This window comes from Rhinatrema bivittatum, chromosome 1 (assembly GCF_901001135.1).
Source record: "Rhinatrema bivittatum chromosome 1, aRhiBiv1.1, whole genome shotgun sequence".
NCBI classification, from domain to species: domain Eukaryota; kingdom Metazoa; phylum Chordata; class Amphibia; order Gymnophiona; family Rhinatrematidae; genus Rhinatrema; species Rhinatrema bivittatum.
In genome coordinates, this window is record NC_042615.1 from 651,155,948 (window position 1) to 651,176,354 (window position 20,407).

The window sequence follows — 20,407 nt, forward strand, 5'->3', positions numbered from 1 at the left end:
TTCATTTCAACTGTTTCTGGCTTTTCTCATCTGCTTCATATCAGTTTTTCCACCATGGCTTCTTTGTTCTTGTGGTTCTAGAAGTCTTGGCACTTCCTCTTTCCTGAAGATATGATTATTTTGTTTCACAGATGGCATATATTCAAATAAACAAAGCATGAGAATGGGTGCTACATTACTGGGCTTCTATTATGTTTTACTGGCACCAGGTAATTTGCTCAGATTTTGCAGTCAAGTTTTATTGACATCAACTAAACCTTGTAGTTGTGTCTAGGCTGCCATAGTGATGTCAGACAGAACATTGGCAACAATGGCTATTATGTGGCGATCGGGGCTTCTAGCAGTCTACAACACTTCTCTGGACAGGTGCTTGAGGGCATTGCTGCAGCTTGTAGTACTCTGACCCTCTCCAGACATAAGGAAACGGGATCGGAGATTTCTGCGAGGCTCAGTATACTAGTACAGCAACTTCATGTTCACACGTTTAATTAACTATATTAAATGGGTGTATGAAAATTCAGCCATTAGGATGCCTGGACAAAGTAAGATGTATTTACTTCTCATAACCCTATCACTCTGGCATCCTCATACAGCACTGCTAGTGTAGGCTTGTGCATTCTAGGGGTGCGGTACTGTATACACCCTTTCTAACCGTTCATTTTCCTCCAGGTCAACTACTTCAGAGGACAGCAGTGGATATTATAGAGGAGATTAAAGATGAATTTCCAGCCATAAAACAAATAACAACTAAAAGCCAGGTAATTTGTTTTTGTCTTGCTAAACTTGGTGGGAAAAGTGAAGAACAGAGCATGATGGCTCAGAGGCAAATCTGTACACTGCGATGCAGAGGACCTAGGTTTGATTGCCAGTTGAGGCCTTCTGTTCTTTGAGCCTGGGGATGCTACAGAGGCAACATTCACAGCCTCTAGTAGGAGGGGAAGGAATCCCAGCTATTGCTCAATAGCAACACTCACTGGCAAAACTCCACCGCACGTGGACCAGGTTCATGAGAGAGCTGGCACCTGTGGCCCATGTCCAATGACCATTATTTCAATGTCTGGGCTAGGTGAAAGGGAGTGGAATTTTTGTAAGACAGAAGGAAAACCCCAAGTAATTGTGAACGAAGGCTCATGGCATCATATCAAAGGTCTGGTTTTGACTGAGCTGGATAACCAAAGGAGCACGAGGAAACTGATAGGTCAAAATAAAAAAAAAGAAAATACAGTCCGAGCACCCAGGTATAAAATGATAGGAAGTACAAACCCCCTTGTTAAGAGAAGGAAAAAAGTCATTCTAATTAACACCTTGACTCCTAAACCCAGGAGCACAGAAAATGTTGAAAAATGAAAACCAAAATGGCCCATCCAGCCTGCCAGGTGAGATTTGTCCATTTTGGGTAGATGCTTGTAGAAACTCCCCTATGAAACCTTACACTAACTTTCCTTTCCCCATGTCTTCTACTAGCCTGTCAATCTCTCCCCTCTCTCTTCTTCCACTGCTGTAAAGGGTTGCAACTATGCAGGTTACCTCAATGCTTTCTTGAAAGTCAGACACTACAGTCCAAGAGAGGCCCAAACATAAACATAAGAACAAACATAAGAATTGCCATACTGGGTCAGACCAAGGGTCCATCAAGCCCAGTATTCTGTTTCCAACAGTGGCCAATCCAAGTCACAAGTACCTGGCAAAGTACCCAAACATTAAATAAATCTCAAGCTAGTATTGCTTATTAATAGCAGTTTATGGATTTTTCCTATAGGAACCTATCCAAACCTTATACTAACTGCTGTAACTGCTGTCGTATAAGTATATACTGCTGTAGTATAAGTATATACTGCTGTAGTATAAGTATACTTATACTAACTGTTGTAACCACGTCCTCTGGCAATGAATTCCAGAGCTTAACTATGCGTTGAGTGAAAAAGAATTTTCTTCAGTTTGTTTTAAATGAGCTACTTGCTAACTTCATGGAGTGCCCTCTAGTCCTTCTATTATCTGAGAGATAGCTAGAAACCTGAAGGAACAGGAGGAAATTGCTGAGCCAAAATAAAACAAATTGAATAGTTACTTTTGGGAAAAGAAAATGTCCATTCTCTCACAAGGTTAAGACATTTTCAAATGATGAATCTGGCTTAATTTTTGAAAGTTAATAATTCAGTCTGGGACCTCACCCTACTATGCTGAAATAAAACTTGATCTTCTTTTTGTAAAGGGGCCCTTTACTAAAGACTATACTAACTATGCTCCTCCCACCAGAATTGAGCTGGAAAGTGTAGGGAGTGAATGGACCCAATTGCTATGGCCTTCCTTATAGAAGTGATCTCAATAGTAAAATTCTTGGGTTAGTGTAGTGATCCACAGAAGATTCCGGAAGGAGTTGAAGTCAGATAGGACTCTGGAGAGGGATAAAGACAGCCTCTGGTCTCTGCATTCACACTAGGTTGCAGATGGTACCACACAGTCTGCCTCTACCGTAGTACACTTAGCTGTACATTGTGCCAATTGTTCCTGTGTTACGTCTAGTATGGCGAGCTGGGAGTTCTGATCCTCCTCTACTACCTGTGATATCCTTGCTTCTCTCCTGGAATATGGGGGTCCCCTTGGACTTGTGCTGTGTTCCTGACTCCCCAAGGAACCTCAGTTGTACCTTTCTCTCCAAATATATGCTCTTTACTCCTCTGTCATCTGACAATTTGGATAAAACACCAGATGGATATCTCTCTTTTATCCTCCCCCATAGTTGTTACCTGGATGGCACCTTGTTGTACCAGCTGGACTAGCTGATCCCTTCCTCTTCTCCAACAGATCCAAACACAAAACTTTCCAATACCCTCTGCTTACCTTACAAGGTCTCTGTTCCTCTCTGAAGCTTTAACTGGGCTTTTTTTTCTTAGAAGACAAACTCAGCAGTAACAGGTTTACTCCCTCTGCAAGGGAAATTAATGGTTGTAACTGTTTAACATGGATGCCACAGGAAAAAATGTACCATGTATCAAATAATTTGTGTTGAAGAAGTTTTGCTGGGAAAAAAAAAACGTTTTCTTTTGGAAAACCATCACTGTGTGAAGAGTCTCTGTGACCAAATAACAGGTCTAGTACCCAGAGCTCTGGAGGTACAACCCTTTCCCCATCAGATAGCCCTCTTATAACTGGCAAAGGGAGTCAGGATTCAGTGTGGTATTAAGTGGTATCTCCCAGTCCTGAATGGTGCCTGGAGGACAGGCTACATTCTGCTTTGTCACTGTGCATGTTGGGGGTGATCTTAAGAAGCTGGCTGCAGAGGCTACTTTTAACTTTTGGTTTTTAAAAAATAAATAGAAAGGAAAAGGTTTACTCCTACTCTAGATGAGTGCCTCATTATGTTTCTCTTCACTATGACAAGTTTGGCAGTGTGAAGCTAATAGGGCAGGCACCAGCTTCCTGACCTGTGGAGGCTTTTTGAGTAGGTGGAAATTTGGGTGAAAACCAGCATTGCTTGTGCCTCACTGTTTGTTTGTCTTCCTATTTTTCAGTCCAAAGAACCAATTTTGGCAACATCCAAAACTGTTCTGGCTAAAGTTCTTAAGTCACCCAAGGGAACAGTGGTTATTAATGGACTCATCGGCCTTACCAAGATAACAGACTCTACTGCCAGATACCTCCGGCCTCAGCTTACGAACAAATTTTTAGAACTAAATAACATATCAAAATGTTTGCTGAAAATTGAAAATAGCCGTAGGCAATCTTTCTATAATATTCGGGTAAGAGCTCATCTCATCATTGGTGATGTCATTGTATGAATGGACTGAAATCTTTGTCCAGGAAAAGGTAAATCACTGTAAAGTATGGAAAGTGCCATGTTACTAACATGGATAGATTTATTATAACAAAACAAAGTTTTCATAGCAATTCCACACTTAGAAGTTTAAGAATGAGTTACAAAATGTAGTACCTTCTCTAATGCAGTACCAGCATGCAATAATGTTTATGCCTGTTATAGAACATTGATGTCCTACTATCATCAAGAGAGTGGCAATGCCTGATGTAAGCAGAGGAGCTGTACTGTGGTTCTCAGTTAGATTTTACGGTGCATGAGCTAAACTGTGCCTCTGCAGCGTTTAATATGGAACATGTTCAGAAAGTCTGTCCGTGGAAGAATGGGGAAGGGTGAGCTGGGGAAAGAGGCTTTCTGATTGCCAAGGTGGTGCAATAAAATTATTGATGTTCTGTAATATCGCTTCTTCCTAAGACCTCATCGATACTCTCGGGTGACACTAGGTTTATTATTGATGCCTGTTAAAGATGATTATGATGTCTGCCCCTTCATATAGAGTCAACAATGTATTTAATTGCTTTTATTTGTTTACATTATATACTGCTTTTTCATTAACAGCACAAAGTGGTTTACAAATTAAAAGAAATATACAATAATACACCTTGGGAACAATGAGCATAGCATTACATTATTAATACAACATACAACAAATTACATAATAAAACCAATGCATAATAATAAATATAGCAAGCATGCTTAAAAACCTTATAACAATCACCCACAGGCAAGATTGCCATTCCACAACTATAAAAACCAATAAGCCAAGTGGCAACTAACTAGCAATACATCAGATAACCAACAAATGTTACTCTGAATAATAATATCAACATCTAAGATAGCTACATACCCCCATTCCTCCACTCCTCTCACTCCTTCCCAGCAAGAGTACTGGGATTGCTGTTCAGGAAGTAAAACTTCACACTGACCACAAAGTGATCCTAAATAGTTGACTAGCCTAGAAATTGTCATACTAATTAGAAAACCTAATACTCAGTAAATAATTATATATTAGTAGGAGTGATCAGAAAATAAGAAAATAAGAAAATCAGAAACAGGTTATACAATACTTCACGTACTTAGAATCATACAAATAAAAGATTGGAAAGGCTGTACTTCATGGAATACACAACATTTCTGAAGGTTTTCTTTACATTGCCCTTCCCTTGCCTCTTTCCCAATAGGTCTCTCTTGCCACTGGAGTTCCCCATGGGATCCTTGTTGACAAACCCTCTTCCTCCCCATTCAATGACCAGTACAGTCATCTCCTGTCTCCTTCCCTGCCAAGGTGGCAGTCTTCTCTCTCCTCTCCCTTTACCTTTCCATTCTCCTCTTCCACTCCCAACCTAGTGCAGTCCTAGCTTTGCTTTCCCACCCAAGTTCAGTCTTTTCTCTCCTCTTCCCCCCACCCACCATTGTTGTTGCAGCTCTCTCTTTCATTTCCTCCCTCACCCACCCCGCTGCTGCCTACCTGAAAGAGTCTCCTCTTCCTGGATCCACCACTGCTGCTCTCATCTGAGCCCTGATCAAGGCTGAAGATGACTTCTCTCTCCTAGACCTTTATTTGAGCTGAAGATCCTCCACAATTCTCTCTGGCTGATAGGGCCTGGAGAGCCCCATTGCTCTGGACACTGGATCCTTCCTCCATCTGTGTTTTGCAAATTAAGGGGGTTATTTTCCAAGCCGCATTTTCGCATGCGAAAATCATCATAACACCAAAACAGTACACTCTTGTGAAGATTTGATGTCCTTTGGAGTGAGGAAACTCACACAAAGATGAGATTTGTACAATGTTCTCTCAACCTAGCTTGATGTTACCCAGGTAGAGAGTCCATCATGCTAGGTTGAGAGAACATTGTACAAAACTCATCGTTGTGAGAGTTTCCTCACTCTGAAGTACATCAAATCTTTACAATAGTGTACTGTTCTGTTCGTACATCTCACTCTGAATGTCAAAGTGGCCCCTAACCCCTACACTAATACCTAAAACTCACCTCGAGTTACTAGGTGGGCCTCATATAGAGGCATAAATACCTAACTACTATAAGGGCCTTATAGCTTAGTCTCTCTCTCTCTCTCTCTCTCTCTCTCTCTCTCTCTCTCTCTCTCTCTCTCTCTCTCTCTCTCTCTCTCTCTCTCTCTCTCTCTCACAATTTCACATGTAGATTTTAAAAGCATTGCTCATGCAAAAATAGCCCCATATATGTGTAAGTGAGCCGCACACAAGCAACATGAACTTTAAGAGGCCAGGAAGTACATGGATAAAAAATTATCCATCTGGGTATCGCATTTCCGAGCAGAGTTAGCCACTTAACCTATGCAGCTAACTGTAGTTGGGCTATAAGACTGTCTCTTTTGCCCTCTTTGTTTGTCTTGATTAGATTGTTGTTTCTCTGTCAACATCAGCAGTTTCCAGAGAAACAGTCCTTTTACAGTTCTCATTCAGTCCATATTTTTGAAATTCAAAACTTGGGTCTTTGTGTGACTTCATTGTACATTATTTGCAATATCAAACCATACTGCCTGAGCTGTGCCACGGGATTGGAGAAGAGTGGTGGTGGTCCCGTTTCACAAGAATGGTAGCAGAGAGGAGGCTGAAAACTATAGGCTGGTTGACTGACAGGAGACAGCATGTAATGGTAAATGGAACCTCCTCTGAAGAGAGATGGGTGTTAAGTGGAGTGCCACAGGGATTGGTTTTGAGACCGGTTTTGTTCAATTTCTCTGTGAGCGATATTGCAGAAGGGATAGAAGGTAAAGTTTGTCTATTTACTGATAACACTAAGATCTGCAACAGAGTGGACATGCCTGAAGGAGTAGAGAGAATGAAAAGTGATTTAAGAAAGCTTGAAGAGTAGATGAAGACTTGGCAGCTGGAATTCAATATCAAGAAGTACAGATTCATGCTCTGAGGTGCAGTAATCCAAAAGAGCTGTATGTGTTAGAGGTAAAAGACTAATATACATGGACTGGGAGAGGGACCTAGGGGTGATAGTGTCTGGAGATCTGAAGGCATCAAAGCAATGTGACAAGGCAATAGCTAAAGCCAGAAGAATGCTAGGCTACTTAAGAGAGAGGAATAAACCAGTAAGAAAAATGAGGTGATAATGCCCGTGTGCTGCTCCTTGTTGAACCTTCACCTGGAGAAATGTGTTCAGTCTGGAGACCATATCTCAAAAGGGATAAAGACAGAATGGAGGTGGTCCAGAGAAGGGCAACCCAAATGTTGTAGGGTCTGTATTGGAAGACTTATGAGGAGAGACTGAAGGATCTGAATATGTATACCCTGGAAGAAAGGAGGTGCATGGGAGATATGATACATTCTTTACAATACCTGAAAGGTTTTTATAATGCATAAACTTCAAATCTTTTCCGTTGGAACTAGGGTCATTAAATGAAACTCCAGGAGGAACAACTCAGAACCAACATCAGGAAATATTTCTTCATGGAGAGGGTGGTGGATGCCTGGCATGCCCTTCGGGAAGAGGTAGTGAACCTAAAAACAGTAAATGAATTAAAAAAGGCATTGGATAAATACTGTGGATCCCTAGTGAAGATCCTTAAAGGCTAGAGCATAGAAATGAAGAAAAGGGTGTATGAGGGTAACTTCCATGGAGTAGCAATTACTATTCTTAATCAATTAACTCACCCTGTAAAAAATGTTGCTAGAGGTAATTTTGTTATGGTTTTGGTAATTGTTTAATTTAGATTGTAAATATTACTAACCTTAACGTAGTGGCAGTTACTACCCTTCATAGAAACATGGGATAACCTGCACAGAGCAGCAGTTAGTACCATAACAAACTTGCTGGGCAGACTGGATGGACCATCTGGCCTTTTTCTCCCATCATTACTATGTTAAGTATCTTTTTGCTTCTAAATATTGTAGGCTATATTCATTAGGGTTTGTACCATTGGCAAAAAAAAAAAAATGTATATTTGCTAATTAACCCTAGTCTATCAAAGACAATGTGGGTCTGACCTTATGTATTGGAATTTTAGGGCTTGCAGTCTGACTTTTCTGAGTATGAAATTGTGTGTTTCTGATGTGTGTGTGGACTGAAAGGTAGAGAAGATAAACAGTACATATGTACATCCAGTTGGCCTTTACTCACTCCACCTGAAAAAGAAGAAAAAGATTTCAAAAATCAATAGGCTGAAAGGTTTTGTCAGGTCTTTTACAAAATAGGTTGATAATTTGTTAGATAAAAGGACACTATCAACTCACCTTTCTTGGTATAGATCTGGCTGGCAGCTGTGCTCTTCCCAAGCATGTGTATTAATGGTCCCTTCACTGCAAACAGCTCATTTCATTAGGACCTTTTCTTGTACAGGGCCACAAATTTGGAATGTGTTTTGGCCTTTCATAAAATCTTAAAGACTTAGATCTTTAGGAAGATCTATGTGTGAATATTTGTAACACTACTGTTGCTTTCTTATTAAATTCCATTTGGTATAATAGTGCTTGTGATTTTATGCCAATTCTATTTTTTGTTGTACCTTGTGGCTAGTTAGTTCAGATGTGTGTAATTACATTTACCTTGTTTTTATGATGTCGTTTTGTTAATGCATGGTTATGGTACACCATTTATGGTGTTTGTGTTGTTGTTGTTACCCTCTGAGAGCATATTGTTTGTTCGGTAAGATAAAAGTCTAATTGAAATAATAAATGTAACCCCTGGGCAGGACGGATCCTTTTCTTGGCACCCAGGAGCACATAGAAAGAAAAGTAGAGACGGACCCTTTTTGCACAACTCCTCTCAATCTCTATACAACTCCTTCTCCCTACCAGATAGCTTCCTTCTGAGTCCCAGAGTTCCAACATATGGGGATGAAATACACCTCTTATACCCTGCTTCTTTGCAATTTTGCCCGGTTTCCATCCTTAGTTCACAGCATCAATAATCACACAGTCTCAGCATCCAATAAACCCCAAGCAGAGGAATGGTGGTTTCAAACTTCTTTACTGATAGTTTGGTTGGATGACTGAATAATATTTACACTTCACTCATTCAATTGATTAGCAGCAATAAATAATATGACAGCAGAGAGAATAAACTTGTGACCTCACTTCCTAGTAAAGTGTCTCTACTTCTAGTGGAAGCGCTATATTTACACAGAATTACTCCTTGCATCCAATTCCTTACTTTCCTCAGTTGTACAGATTAAAGTTAGTGTAATCTTTTACCTCCCAATTTATTCCTCTTGCCTCTTCGCACTGGAGGTGGTCAGAATACACATTCAGTCCCAATATTTAATTAGAACTCCATCCCAGATTTAATATTCTTCCAAAAATCCTCTTTGAATACTTTTAACTCCTTATGTAGCACCAGAAGGCTTCTTCACTCTCTTCCTTGATTCTGTTAACTCCTTAAGCAGTGCCGGGCGGGCACTTCTCACACCTTAAGTAACATTCCTCCAATAGCAGGAAAGTCCTTGTTACCTTTAGGTTGTATCTTCTTTGTTCCTCCTGTTAGTGCACTTTACTGGGATCCTAACACCTCTGTATCTTTCTGGATGAAAGACTTCCCTCTTCCAAAGATTTGGTATGCTGACTCCCAGATACCATGGGTTATCAAGCTCCAAGTGGAAAAAATATTAGTTGAACTCAAAAGGGGAAAACTTAAGCAAGAAGCAGGAAGAGTGGAATAAAACTTCTGTGCCTTCAACATAAGAGATAGTTCAAAAAAGTTAATGCAAAAATATTCTTCCTCTGCAGCAGGTCACTGTCGCTGTGTATGCTCATTAGAAGACATATCACAAGCAGCTCTTCCTTACCCCAAATCCAGCCTAGAATATCCACTGCAACCAGGGGGATTGGCTTTCACAGGAGAATCTAAAAAAATTGGTTTAAGAAAGTGTGGTAACTTGGGCGATAGTGGTTTGGAAATAGCCAGAAAGAATAAGGAGGCAGACTCTGGCTGTTTCCCGGTTGTGCAAGTTATTTACAATGGAGAATGAAGAGTAAAGCAAACTCAACACATGATACAGCTCACCTTAACTTCAGAAAACACACAAGCCTCAAACATAGCAAGTTTTCTCATACCAAGTCTTCCTGCCTCCTCCCCAGGGCCTGTCTAAACCTTCCAGACCCTGGGTTCTTAAACTCTGATGAGGGGCTCCTCCCTTCACCCAGGATTCCCTGTGGGTTTGTATTTTAAGGAGGATCGGGTGAGACAGCTGTGCCTGGTCCTTTAAGGTAGTCTGAGGGAGTTTTCTGTATACTCTTTCATAGAGGGGCTGATGCAATAAGATATGCGCTGAAAATGGGCGCTTATATTGAGCGCCTGTTTTTCTAATGTGAACACAGCCACATCCCTGTGCACCCCAATGCAATATTTAAATGAGAGACAGCGAAAAAAAGGCTGCACTACAGGAGAATGTGTGTCTCTGACACTCAAAAGAGATTATTGCATTGGGCACCCACAATTGCAATGAGTGCTCAATAGAGGTGTGAATAGTTTTTTGTGTTCATGTCATTCTTCGTTTTTTGGCCGCAGCTGAAAATGTCGTTTTTTTGCGGTTCAGGGGTTTTTTTTTTGTGAAAAATCGTTTTTTGTTTTAGTGTGTGCTAACTCCCCGTTAGTGCGCACTAACAAAAACCGTTAGATTTTTGTTAGTTTTTGTTAGCTTTTGTTAGTGCGTACTAACGGGGAGTTAGCACACACTAACTCCTGTTAGTGTGCACTAATCCAAAAAATGAATTTTCGGGAAAAAACGGGAAAATTCCGATCATTTTCCAGAGTCCCCGAAACATGCCGAATTGGACAATTTTGTTGAAATTGTCCAATTCGGGAAAAAACGAATGCACATCTCTAGTGCTCAATAGGAGAGGCTGTTTTGATCACGCTTCTTTAGGTTATTTTGCTGAGGTGCCAATTTTAATGCTGCAGTTTATTCTATCAGTCGCCCATTCCTAAGGGCATCTAAATTGTGCAATCATAAGAAATGTGCACTTTTTCTTTGAGTAAATCAATATACATTTGTTTTTCGCCACTGAAAGCAGTGAATTCAAGAGCCAGGATGATACTAAGAAGGAGAACACGTTTAATCACAAATCAAAGGACAATATTTTGTAATGTTTCTCATGAGCCCTTGACTGTGAGTTAACTTTCTCCACCTCCGAAGCTGGAGTTAAATTCCCCACATTGAAAAATGTGGTTGGGCGCCCAGTGCTTTCCTGCATCAGGCGGTAACAGTCAATGTCCTTATCTAAGTGGAATTTGCATGCATTGGGCCCTATCGGGTTCACATTTGTTTGGGGGGCACTTTTTGGACTCGCTAATCTCCTCCCTGCATTGGGTGCTAGTCTATTTCATCTAAAACAGGCATTCAACCATGTGTAAACCTGTGTGCTAGGGCATTGGCCTCTCAGAGTTCAAAACAAGTTTAAAGTCAGGTACATAAGTCAGTGGGAGGCTGACCCCTAAAGGGCAAATTCCTTATTCATTTCCCATAAATTAGAAAGAAAAATTAGAAGAACAAGCGACAGAGAGATTCCTACTCCAGTGAAATCCAAACTAAAATCCAGGAGGATAGCAGGTGCTTTGGGATGATAAGCAACTAGCACACACCATTTACTTTTTCCCACATGGGGGAGCAAACCCAAACCTCTCTCAATTATCTCTGCACAACACCTCCCCAGCTTAATGGTCCACTCCTTTAGTAAGGAGAAACAAAGGCCCCTTAAATAAATAAATCCTTATCACATGCCGAAAGGGCCTCGCACTAAAAATGTCATTAAAAGCCCAGTAATATCATTCCTGTTGTGGAAAAAATACTGATTCCTACTGCTGCCCACAAGAGAGCACCCTTGCACAGCTTGTTTATTTGTTTCAACTGATCAAACGCTGGCCCTGATATAATGGGATGTGAGTAACAATTGTGAGCTGAACTTCAGCGGGCATTTTTTTTTACTCAGGCGCTAAATAAAAATTAACTGCCCATGCAGTAAGCTAATAGTATGCAAATTCTTCAGGAGTTTAAAAAAAGCACATAAACCTAAAATTGTGTGCAAAAAAGTGGAGTGCATAAATCATATTTAATGTGCACAAACCATGATTTAGAAACAAATAACATGGTATATGCATATAAACAATGTTTGCACACAGGTATTCTTATATAATGCTTGATGGCGCATGCCCCACGGCACGAGGGGCGAGCCACTCACCGGCTCTGGGAGCAGAAGACTGCACCCCCTCCCCCCACTGGAATTCAGCTTAGGAACGGGTACCCAGTGGTGCAGAGTGCCTCCCCTGCCTGTGGCCCGCCCACCATGCTGACTAAGAACACCGCAGCGGCAACGCCATAAGCGCTCGTGCCCTTGGCGCACATGAAAGAGCACAACAAAGGAGCTGATCCAACCATCACCCCCAACTACCATGCAATCTCCTCCCTATCTTTCATGGCCAAAGGACTAAACTGCAGTTCTCCACCAAATCTGTGACTTCATTGATATAAATAATATCCTCAACCAATACCAGTTCACATTCAGGAAGCACCACAGCACCAAACTGCTACTGCTATCCAGCTCTGACACAGTTATATGGGGTTTTGACCAAGGCTCCTCATTCCTCCTATGTCTACTAGACATCTCTGCTGCATTCAAAACAATCACTCCTTCCTACTCTCAAGACTGCGCTCCTTTGGGATAACTGGTTCAGTGTTGGCCTTTTGTTCATACTTTAACAACAGGACACAACAAGTCCAAATCGTTACTTCCCTCTTGACACCTGTGAGCTCTGAAGTACCCAGGGGTTTGCTCTCTCCGCTACATTATTTAACTTTTACCTAACTCATTATGCCACATCCTCAACAACCTTGGAGTTCATTATAAAATCTATGCCAACGATATTCAATTCTTTTTTCCTCTCAAGGAAACATGGGCCATGACTGACTCTTTCCTCACCAACTGCCTTATATCCATTCAAAAATGGCTGCACTGCAATAAACTAGCACTTAACACATCTAAAACAGAAATCATTGTCTTCTCACACCATCCTGTTGCTGTCACACTCAACTATATCTCTTTTGATTCCTATTCCATATCTATTTCCCAAAGTGTACGAAACTTGGGAGTCATTATGCACCCCTCACTCTCTATGTGCAACCATATAAAATCTATCACCAACTCCTCCTTCTACAAACTGCGCCTGCTCCGTCACCTCAAGCCCCTTCTTGAATTTTCAGACTTCAGATCAGTCCTTCAATCCCTACTATTCTCTGGTTTAGACTACCAGGACTACAGTTATACACTACATACCCACTACAAATCATACAAAACTCAGCAGCAAGACTCCTTATTAGCACTCCCATGCATGATCACATCTCACCTGTACTCATATCTCTTCACTGGTTCCCTATCTCCTACCGAGTACAATATAAGCTTGTGATGATTCTTCACTCCTCTATACACAACCTAGACTCTCCATGGTTCTCAACAATAAAAATCCATGACCCCTCCCAACCGCTCAGATCATCTAACCAAATGCTACTGGATACTCCACATCCAAAGCTCACCCAGCTTGTGGAAACCAGAATGTGCGCATTTTTCTCTGCAGGGCCACTCCTATGGAACAGCCTACCTAATGAAGTAAGATGTCACCATGAAAGGACTTCTTTCAGAAAAGTCCTAAAAACCTTTCTCTTCAAGAAAGCGTTCCCCAACCAAAATGACAATGGATTACCCCCTACATGCCCCCCCCCCCCGCCTTGGAGGATGCTACTTAATCTTCTTTTCCTTTCTTCCTACCTCCACCTGCAAATGAACCTCTACCCCCTTTCGCAAATGATCCTACGCCCTAGATGCTTGTGCTTTCCTTCCCCCCTTACCCTAAAATATTTCCATTGTTCTCCCCCCCCCCCTTTCCTCCTTTTATTTGTGTACGCTTTACATTGTACCCCTCTCTGAATGTAGGAAGGGTGGGAAACACATCTGTTTTAAATTAAATAAATAAATAAATAAATAAATAAATATTTCTTTCACATTCACTGCATCCACCATTAGGACAAGTACCCTCTCCCAAGGGAATACAAAGGAAAAAGAAATGTGTATAATGAACACCTCTGTCACATTGGGCCCTGAAAGTAAATCCTTCTCCCCACCTATAAAGGATCTGGTCCTGGAAGTAAGAAAGCTTGTAAGAAAGTTAGCCAATGAGTGGTTCCAGCCCTGAAGAGAAACAAATTCTTTTATGGCCCCATTGGGTAGCGGTCCATACCCAGGGACCGGATTACATAAACAAAAAAAGTCTGTACTTTCTCGGGCAGTTTTCTACTGCAGGCTACTTAAACAGAACACAGTCTGTTCTTCCCTAGGCAGTTCTACCCTGCAGAATACTTAAATGAATTCAGTCTGTACAAGCCACATCTCAGTTTCTTTGATTAAGAAACAGCTGTATATCACTCTAGGCCAAGGGTGGTTCTGTAATGAGGCAGGGTGTGGCAGCCACCTCACACGGCAAGATTTTGAGGCGGCAAAACTATCCTCAAACTTCCCTGCCACAGCCACCTCACCCTGCATTCATACCAGCTTTTGGGGTATTTGACCCGGGAGATCACACGCCATGACTTAGGGGGAGTGTCGCGGGCCAGATCCCTCTCGAACAAGTGCCTTCTTTTCTTTGATCTCTTGCAAACCAATGGTTCACTGGCTGATCTCATCAGTAGGCTGCAACCAGCAGCCTATCACATTCAGCCCCCGTGGAAGTCAGGTATGCCTCTGCCTGACGCTACATGACCCTCCTCCCCCCAAAGCAGTTAGCCCAGGAAAGGGAGCACGGGTGCATAGGAGGGAGATCACCCTGATTTGCTATTTGCGGCATTGGGGTAAGTTTTTGGGTGTCCCACTGCTGCGACAACCCCACCCCTCGATGGTAAAATGGCCCGTGACACCATTAAAAAATGTGCCGCTGTGGCTGGGGCAATCACTTGGTTGGTATGTTCGCAGCAACCCCATACTTGCGAAGCTGCTGCAACCAACTCCAGCTCTGCAGCAATTTTTTCTGCAGTAGGCACTTCCTCTTCTCTGAGACTCCTTCCTACTGTTATATTTTTTCCATGTGGCGGTTATATGCCCTATTCTCCCCTGACCACTAATGTAAGTAAAAATATTTTTTATTTTTCTATACAGAGCTGGGTGAGGAGAGTGAGTCAGGGAGTGTGTGAGTCAGGGAGAGTGTGTGTCAGTGTGTGAGGGAATGTGTGAGTCAGCCAGCATATGAGGGAGTGGGTGTGAGACACAGAGCATGTGTGTAAATGAATGAGGGAACCTGAGAGTCAGGATCATGTGTGTCAATGTGTGAAAGAGCATGTGAGTCAGGAAGCATGTGTTTCAGTATTTGAGGGACCATGTGTCAGTGTGTGAGTCAGGGAGCATGTGTGTCAATGTATGAGGGAGTGTGTGAGTCAGGAAGCAAATGTGCATGTGAGTTAGGGAGTGTGCCTATCAGTGTGTGACTCAGGGAGAATGTGTATGAGAAAGTGTGTGTCACTATATGAAGGAGCGTGTGAGTCAGGGAACACGTGTGTCAGTGTATGAAGGAGCATGTGAGTTAAAGAGCGTATCTGTGAGTATTTGAGAGAGCTATGGGGCGGATTTTCAGAGCCCTGTTCGCCTAAATCCGCCCAAAACCGGGCGGATTTAGGCGAGCAGGGCCCTGCGCGCCGGTGAGCCTATTTTACATAGGCCTACCGGCGCGCGCAGAGCCCCGGGAGGCGTAAATCCCCGGAGAAAGGTAAGGGGGGGGGTGTAGACAGGGCCGGGCAGGTGGGTTAGGTAGAGGAAGGGAGGGGAAGGTGATGGGAGGGCGTTAGAGGATTCCCTCCAAGGCCGCTCCGATTTCGGAGCGGCCTTGGAGGGAACGGGGGTAGGCTGCATGGCTCGGCGCGCACCGGCTATACAGAATTCATAGCCTTGCGCGCGCCGATCCAGGATTTTAGTGGATACGCGCGGCTCCACGCGTATCTACTAAAATCCAGCGTACTTTTGCTGGCGCCTGATGCGCCAGCAAAAGTACGCCTATTCGCGTTTTTTGAAAATCTACCCCTATGTGTGTGCATGTCAGTGAGCTTTTGTGTGTGAGCGCATAAGAATGATGTGTGAGGGAGCATGTATGTGAGTATGAACATACACTTGTGAATGAGCATATAAGAGTGTATTTATGAGAATGAGAGTGTGTGCATATAAGAGAGAAGAGAAAGTTTGTGCAGTACCCTCCACCCTTGACTAATCCATGACAATCTTAGGGTGACTAGAATCAAAAGTTCCCAAGTATGGAGAGGGAGGATATTTTTTTCCTACTTAGTTAATTATTTGGGTTTTATTTAATATGCCTGCTGTTTGAAATATTTTGAGAAAATAAAAAAAAATGTATATGAAATATTCTTTGTATTAGGATGGTTTTGCTCATATGATATTTTATATTTCCTGATTCAGTTGTTTATGAGGAATAATGGTGATTCTGTTTTTCCATTGTTGCACTATATTCAGAGCCTGGCTTGTTGTGGTTTACACTTCAATTTTGTGCACACATTTCTATTTATTCTTCATGGTGTATTCTATATTTGGTGAGAATCTGCCTGTGTTCTGCATGTGTGACTGAGGTTAGGTATTCTGCTAGCATTGTAAATTTGGAGCCCATAGTTCTGTGTAGGGATTTACAACAGGCTTTAATCTGTTTTCCTGGTGTTTAGGGTCTGGTATAATATCTGCAGTATTGCTTTTTCAGAGGTAGAGTTGTTACTGTTTGAGTGCTGGCAGTTATGATATGGAAGGCTTATTATACTGGAGTTCTAGTTCAGTTTATTCCTGGCTTTTTGTGGACCAAGTCCACACCAGGTGCACTTTACCATAGGCCTAATACCATACGGGATTCAATAAACCACCTTGATTACTATGAGAAAGGCAGTTTATTAAGCCTATTAAACTACTATTATTGAAAGTGTCTTTTTTTCCGTGCATGTAAATATAATGTACATGTTGTAAATTATATTTTTACTTCAGAAGATTGTACTTTGAATGTCCCTTTTCCATATACAATCTCCCTTTTTACGTTGGGGAAGCAGTTAATAAATATTAAATGGAAAAGAATGCATATTTTTTAATTATGTGGGAAGGGGAGGGAAGGGGGAATGAAAGGCTGTAAGGTTTGTCTAGGGCATCTAATACCCTTGCACTGGCCCTAAGAGAGTGTGCCACACACATGGACTCCCACCATTCACTGACCTATCACGTCCGCAGGGGCAGATGCTGGGAAGAGTGGGAGATGGGCGATAAGGAGTAGAGAAGTAAAGGGCTTGGATCCAGGAAAGCCAGGGCTCAAATCCCACTGCTGCTACTTGTGACCTTGGACAAGTCACTTTACCCTCCATTTCCTCAGGTACAAACTTAGATTATGCGCCTTCTAGGGACAGGGACGTATTTACAGTACCTGAATGGAATCCGCTTTGAAATGACTGAAAGGCGGAATATAAATAAAGTAGGGTTCCCAGGAGTGTGGAAGGGATGCCAGCTTCCTAGAAAGAGGGTCAGTGATAATATATCTGTCACTTCTTTAGGACCCCTAACTCCTGCCCTTCTGCTTCCCTTCCCTCATCCCCCAGGCCTGGATTTGCCAATAAGCATAGTAGGTCTGTGCCTAGGGCAGCAAAATTCTGGGGGGAGATTTGCTGCTTCTGGGCTGTGCTGAATCTCACTCAGAAGAGATCAGCCTTCTGCTTCCTCGCCCAGCCTTTCCCTTCCTAGATCAGAGAGCAAGCAGGAAAGGGTAAGGCTAGAAGGGACAGAGCAAAGAAAAACAGCTCGGTTCCTTTACAGCACAGGCACACAGACACACCCAACACACACACACCCCACCCAGCCATCCTGTGCTGCAAACAGAAGAGGATTGAGGCCAGAACACACAGCAGGGAGCAAAGAAAAACCCTGCTCCCTAATCCAGCACCTCTCCTGCTGTCAATCCAGGGACATGAGGAGAGGAGGTGAGCCTGGAACAGATAGAGCAGAGCAAAGAACATTGTGCTTTACACCTTCTGTTCTGTTGTCCCTTGTTTGGGGGGAGGGGAGCGGGTAGGTAGGGTGACAGCACCAACAGTGCCTAGGGGTGGCAAAATCCTAAATCCATCACTGCCTCCACCCTTCCCCAGCATTACAAATCACCAAAAGGGCCAGATTCCAAGGGGGACAACCCCTGCTCCCCCTCCCTGGCCTTCTTGGGGAAGGGGGCGCTATTTCATCCCTTGCCTCAGGCAGCAGATTGCCTTGAGCCGTCCCTGTTCTAGGCACAGCTTAACTCATGGCTTTTTTCCTGGTTGAATGCAGGTTAGTAACACAGTATTTTCCAATGATAAATAGGTCAAATTAGCCATGACATGTAGGTGACATAATCTGGCAGCATCAAACAAACTTGTCTTTCTAGCTAGTAGAGCTTTGAGCTTTGAGCCCTACTGAGTATGTGTGGGAATTCCTGCATGAGTGTTGCCTCCTGAGCCTCTTCAGTCATTCTTTGGTTTCTCTACTGGACATGACTTCAGCCTTGCCTTGCCACCGCTCCTTGATTGCCACCTGCCCTGACTTCAGCTTGTTCTACGATGCCTCCACTGTCTTTGTCCTGGACCTGGCCTCTCAGGCTTTGGCCTGTTCTTGCTCGGGCACCCCCAGTCAGACTTTGGCTCCTATTGGCGCCCAGGTCTCCGGGACTCCGCCTCGTCCAGTACAGACTCTTCAGTGTCACTGTTGCTGCCTCTGGACTGATCTCTCCATCTTCTTTTCAACGACTACACACGGAGGCCCACCTAACTCCAGCTGGCCCCGAGACCCAAAGGCTCAACCCGCGGGGAATGAGGGCTAGTATTGGCGAAGCTCCAGCTGGCCTCGGTCAGTCAGCCCATTCTGCCTGCCAACGGTGGGGACCTATAGGATCTCTCCTACGGGTAGCATCAACCCCACCTCGGCCCAAGGGTCCACCTCCTGTGCAACAGTAGAATAGCTCCAGGCAGAGGGTTAGTGGTACTTTGTTCCACATGTTTTGTGTGTAACAGCCGAAAGCACAGACTCTCATTCAGGGCAATCTGGCAGCAATCTGTGGTGGAGAGGAAAGAAGAGTAATTTTGGAGGACCACAGTTCGCTTGAGGGCATGTAAGGGGAGAGACCTGAGAGAAGTATTCAGGGGCCTGTTTATTCAAGCATTTGAAGACAAAGTACAGCGTGTTAAATTTTATCCTGCTTTCTACTGGGAGCCAGTGAAGTTGATGTAGACTAGATTTGATATGATCAGTTGCTTTTGCACCTAGCAAATTCTCGCAGCAGTGCTTTTAGGAGCTGGAGATGCTTCAGACTGAATTGTGAGATGCCATTGTATAGGGAATTGCAGTAAACGATTCAGCTGGTGATTAACGTATGAATTACAGTTGCAAGATTGTCTTCGTCAAGGAAATTATTTAGTTGGGAGATCTGATACATATACATGAAAGAGGACCTTACTATGTTCGAGATATGGGGTTCATTGTGAGGTTTTGGTTGAGTTGAACCCCTTGGAATGTAAGATGGTACCTATTAGTGAGGGAAGCGATTGTAGGGGTGACCTTGATGGCTGAGCCAGAGCAGTTCTAATTTAGATGGGTTTAGTCTGAGTTTGTGTTTGCTAAACCATTGGGCTACTGCTGTAAGACAGTTGTTGAGATTGGTAATGGATGAAGTTTGGTCAGATCCAATTTTGATGTAAAGTTGGATATTATCCGCAAATAGATGGTACTCGATATAGAAGGACTGAATGAGGCCAAAGGAGTTGTTGTTTATTCCAGATGTGTATCAGGTCGGCCGGGAACTATCTAGGCATTGAAGTTTTTGGTGGTAGCACCAAAACTTTGGAACAATCTCTCTTTGGAAGTAATGTTGATCAAAGATTATTATTTCAGAAGTAAACCAAAACATGGCTATTCTGTGCAACTTTTAGTGAAGATGAGTAGAGAGAGTTAATTGGACTGCAATTATAGAATTAGAGGAAGGACATTTTATTTTTACTGTACTACTGAACCTGTGGTTGTGTATTTTGTTTCTACTTTTGCTTGTAAAATTTTAATGATTTAAGTTTGATTTTTGTTGTACATCATTTTGTCTTTTAGAGGATTGTGATTTATAAATGTAATAAATGAATGAATGTGTGTGTAAGTTGCTTGGGGGTGTCAGTTTACCAGGATGTGTGTATGAGATGCTGTGGGGAGAGGTTGTCCGTTGTTCCAGGTTTGGGTGGGTGTACTTTTCTGGAATGTTTTGGGAGAGAGATGGGGAATGTGTCATGTGCATGTATGCATGCTGAAAATTTCCCCCTTAAAAATTGCTCCCCCTTGGCAGTTCTACATTGGTCCATAATAACTATGACATATTAAATGGCATCTCACACAGAGCATGAGCAAATGAAATACCAGTATGTGATGTCATGAACTACTTTAAGTAAGTCAATAACAACAAATTAACATTTTTCAACTAATACGCACTAGATAAGTAGATAGTATCATTTGCCCTGTGGATTTTTTAAAGTATTACATAGAGTCTGGTGAGCATCTTTTCTTTATGGGACTGAATTTTTAAAGCCCAT

The 20,407-nt window shown here is 42.7% G+C and overlaps 1 protein-coding gene across 1 annotated transcript in view; it reads left to right on the top strand.

The window, feature by feature from the left end:
• Window positions 1–356: 356 nt before the first annotated feature.
• SPATA9 (spermatogenesis associated 9) overlaps window positions 357–20,407 on the top strand; it is a 50,691-nt gene continuing 30,640 nt past the window's right edge. The window contains exons 1-3 of the mRNA XM_029573026.1: window positions 357–542; window positions 670–758; window positions 3,513–3,740. Of these exons, the coding sequence (XP_029428886.1) occupies window positions 473–542; window positions 670–758; window positions 3,513–3,740 (387 nt within the window). The 5' untranslated portion in view covers window positions 357–472. The remainder of the gene's footprint in view (window positions 543–669; window positions 759–3,512; window positions 3,741–20,407) is intronic.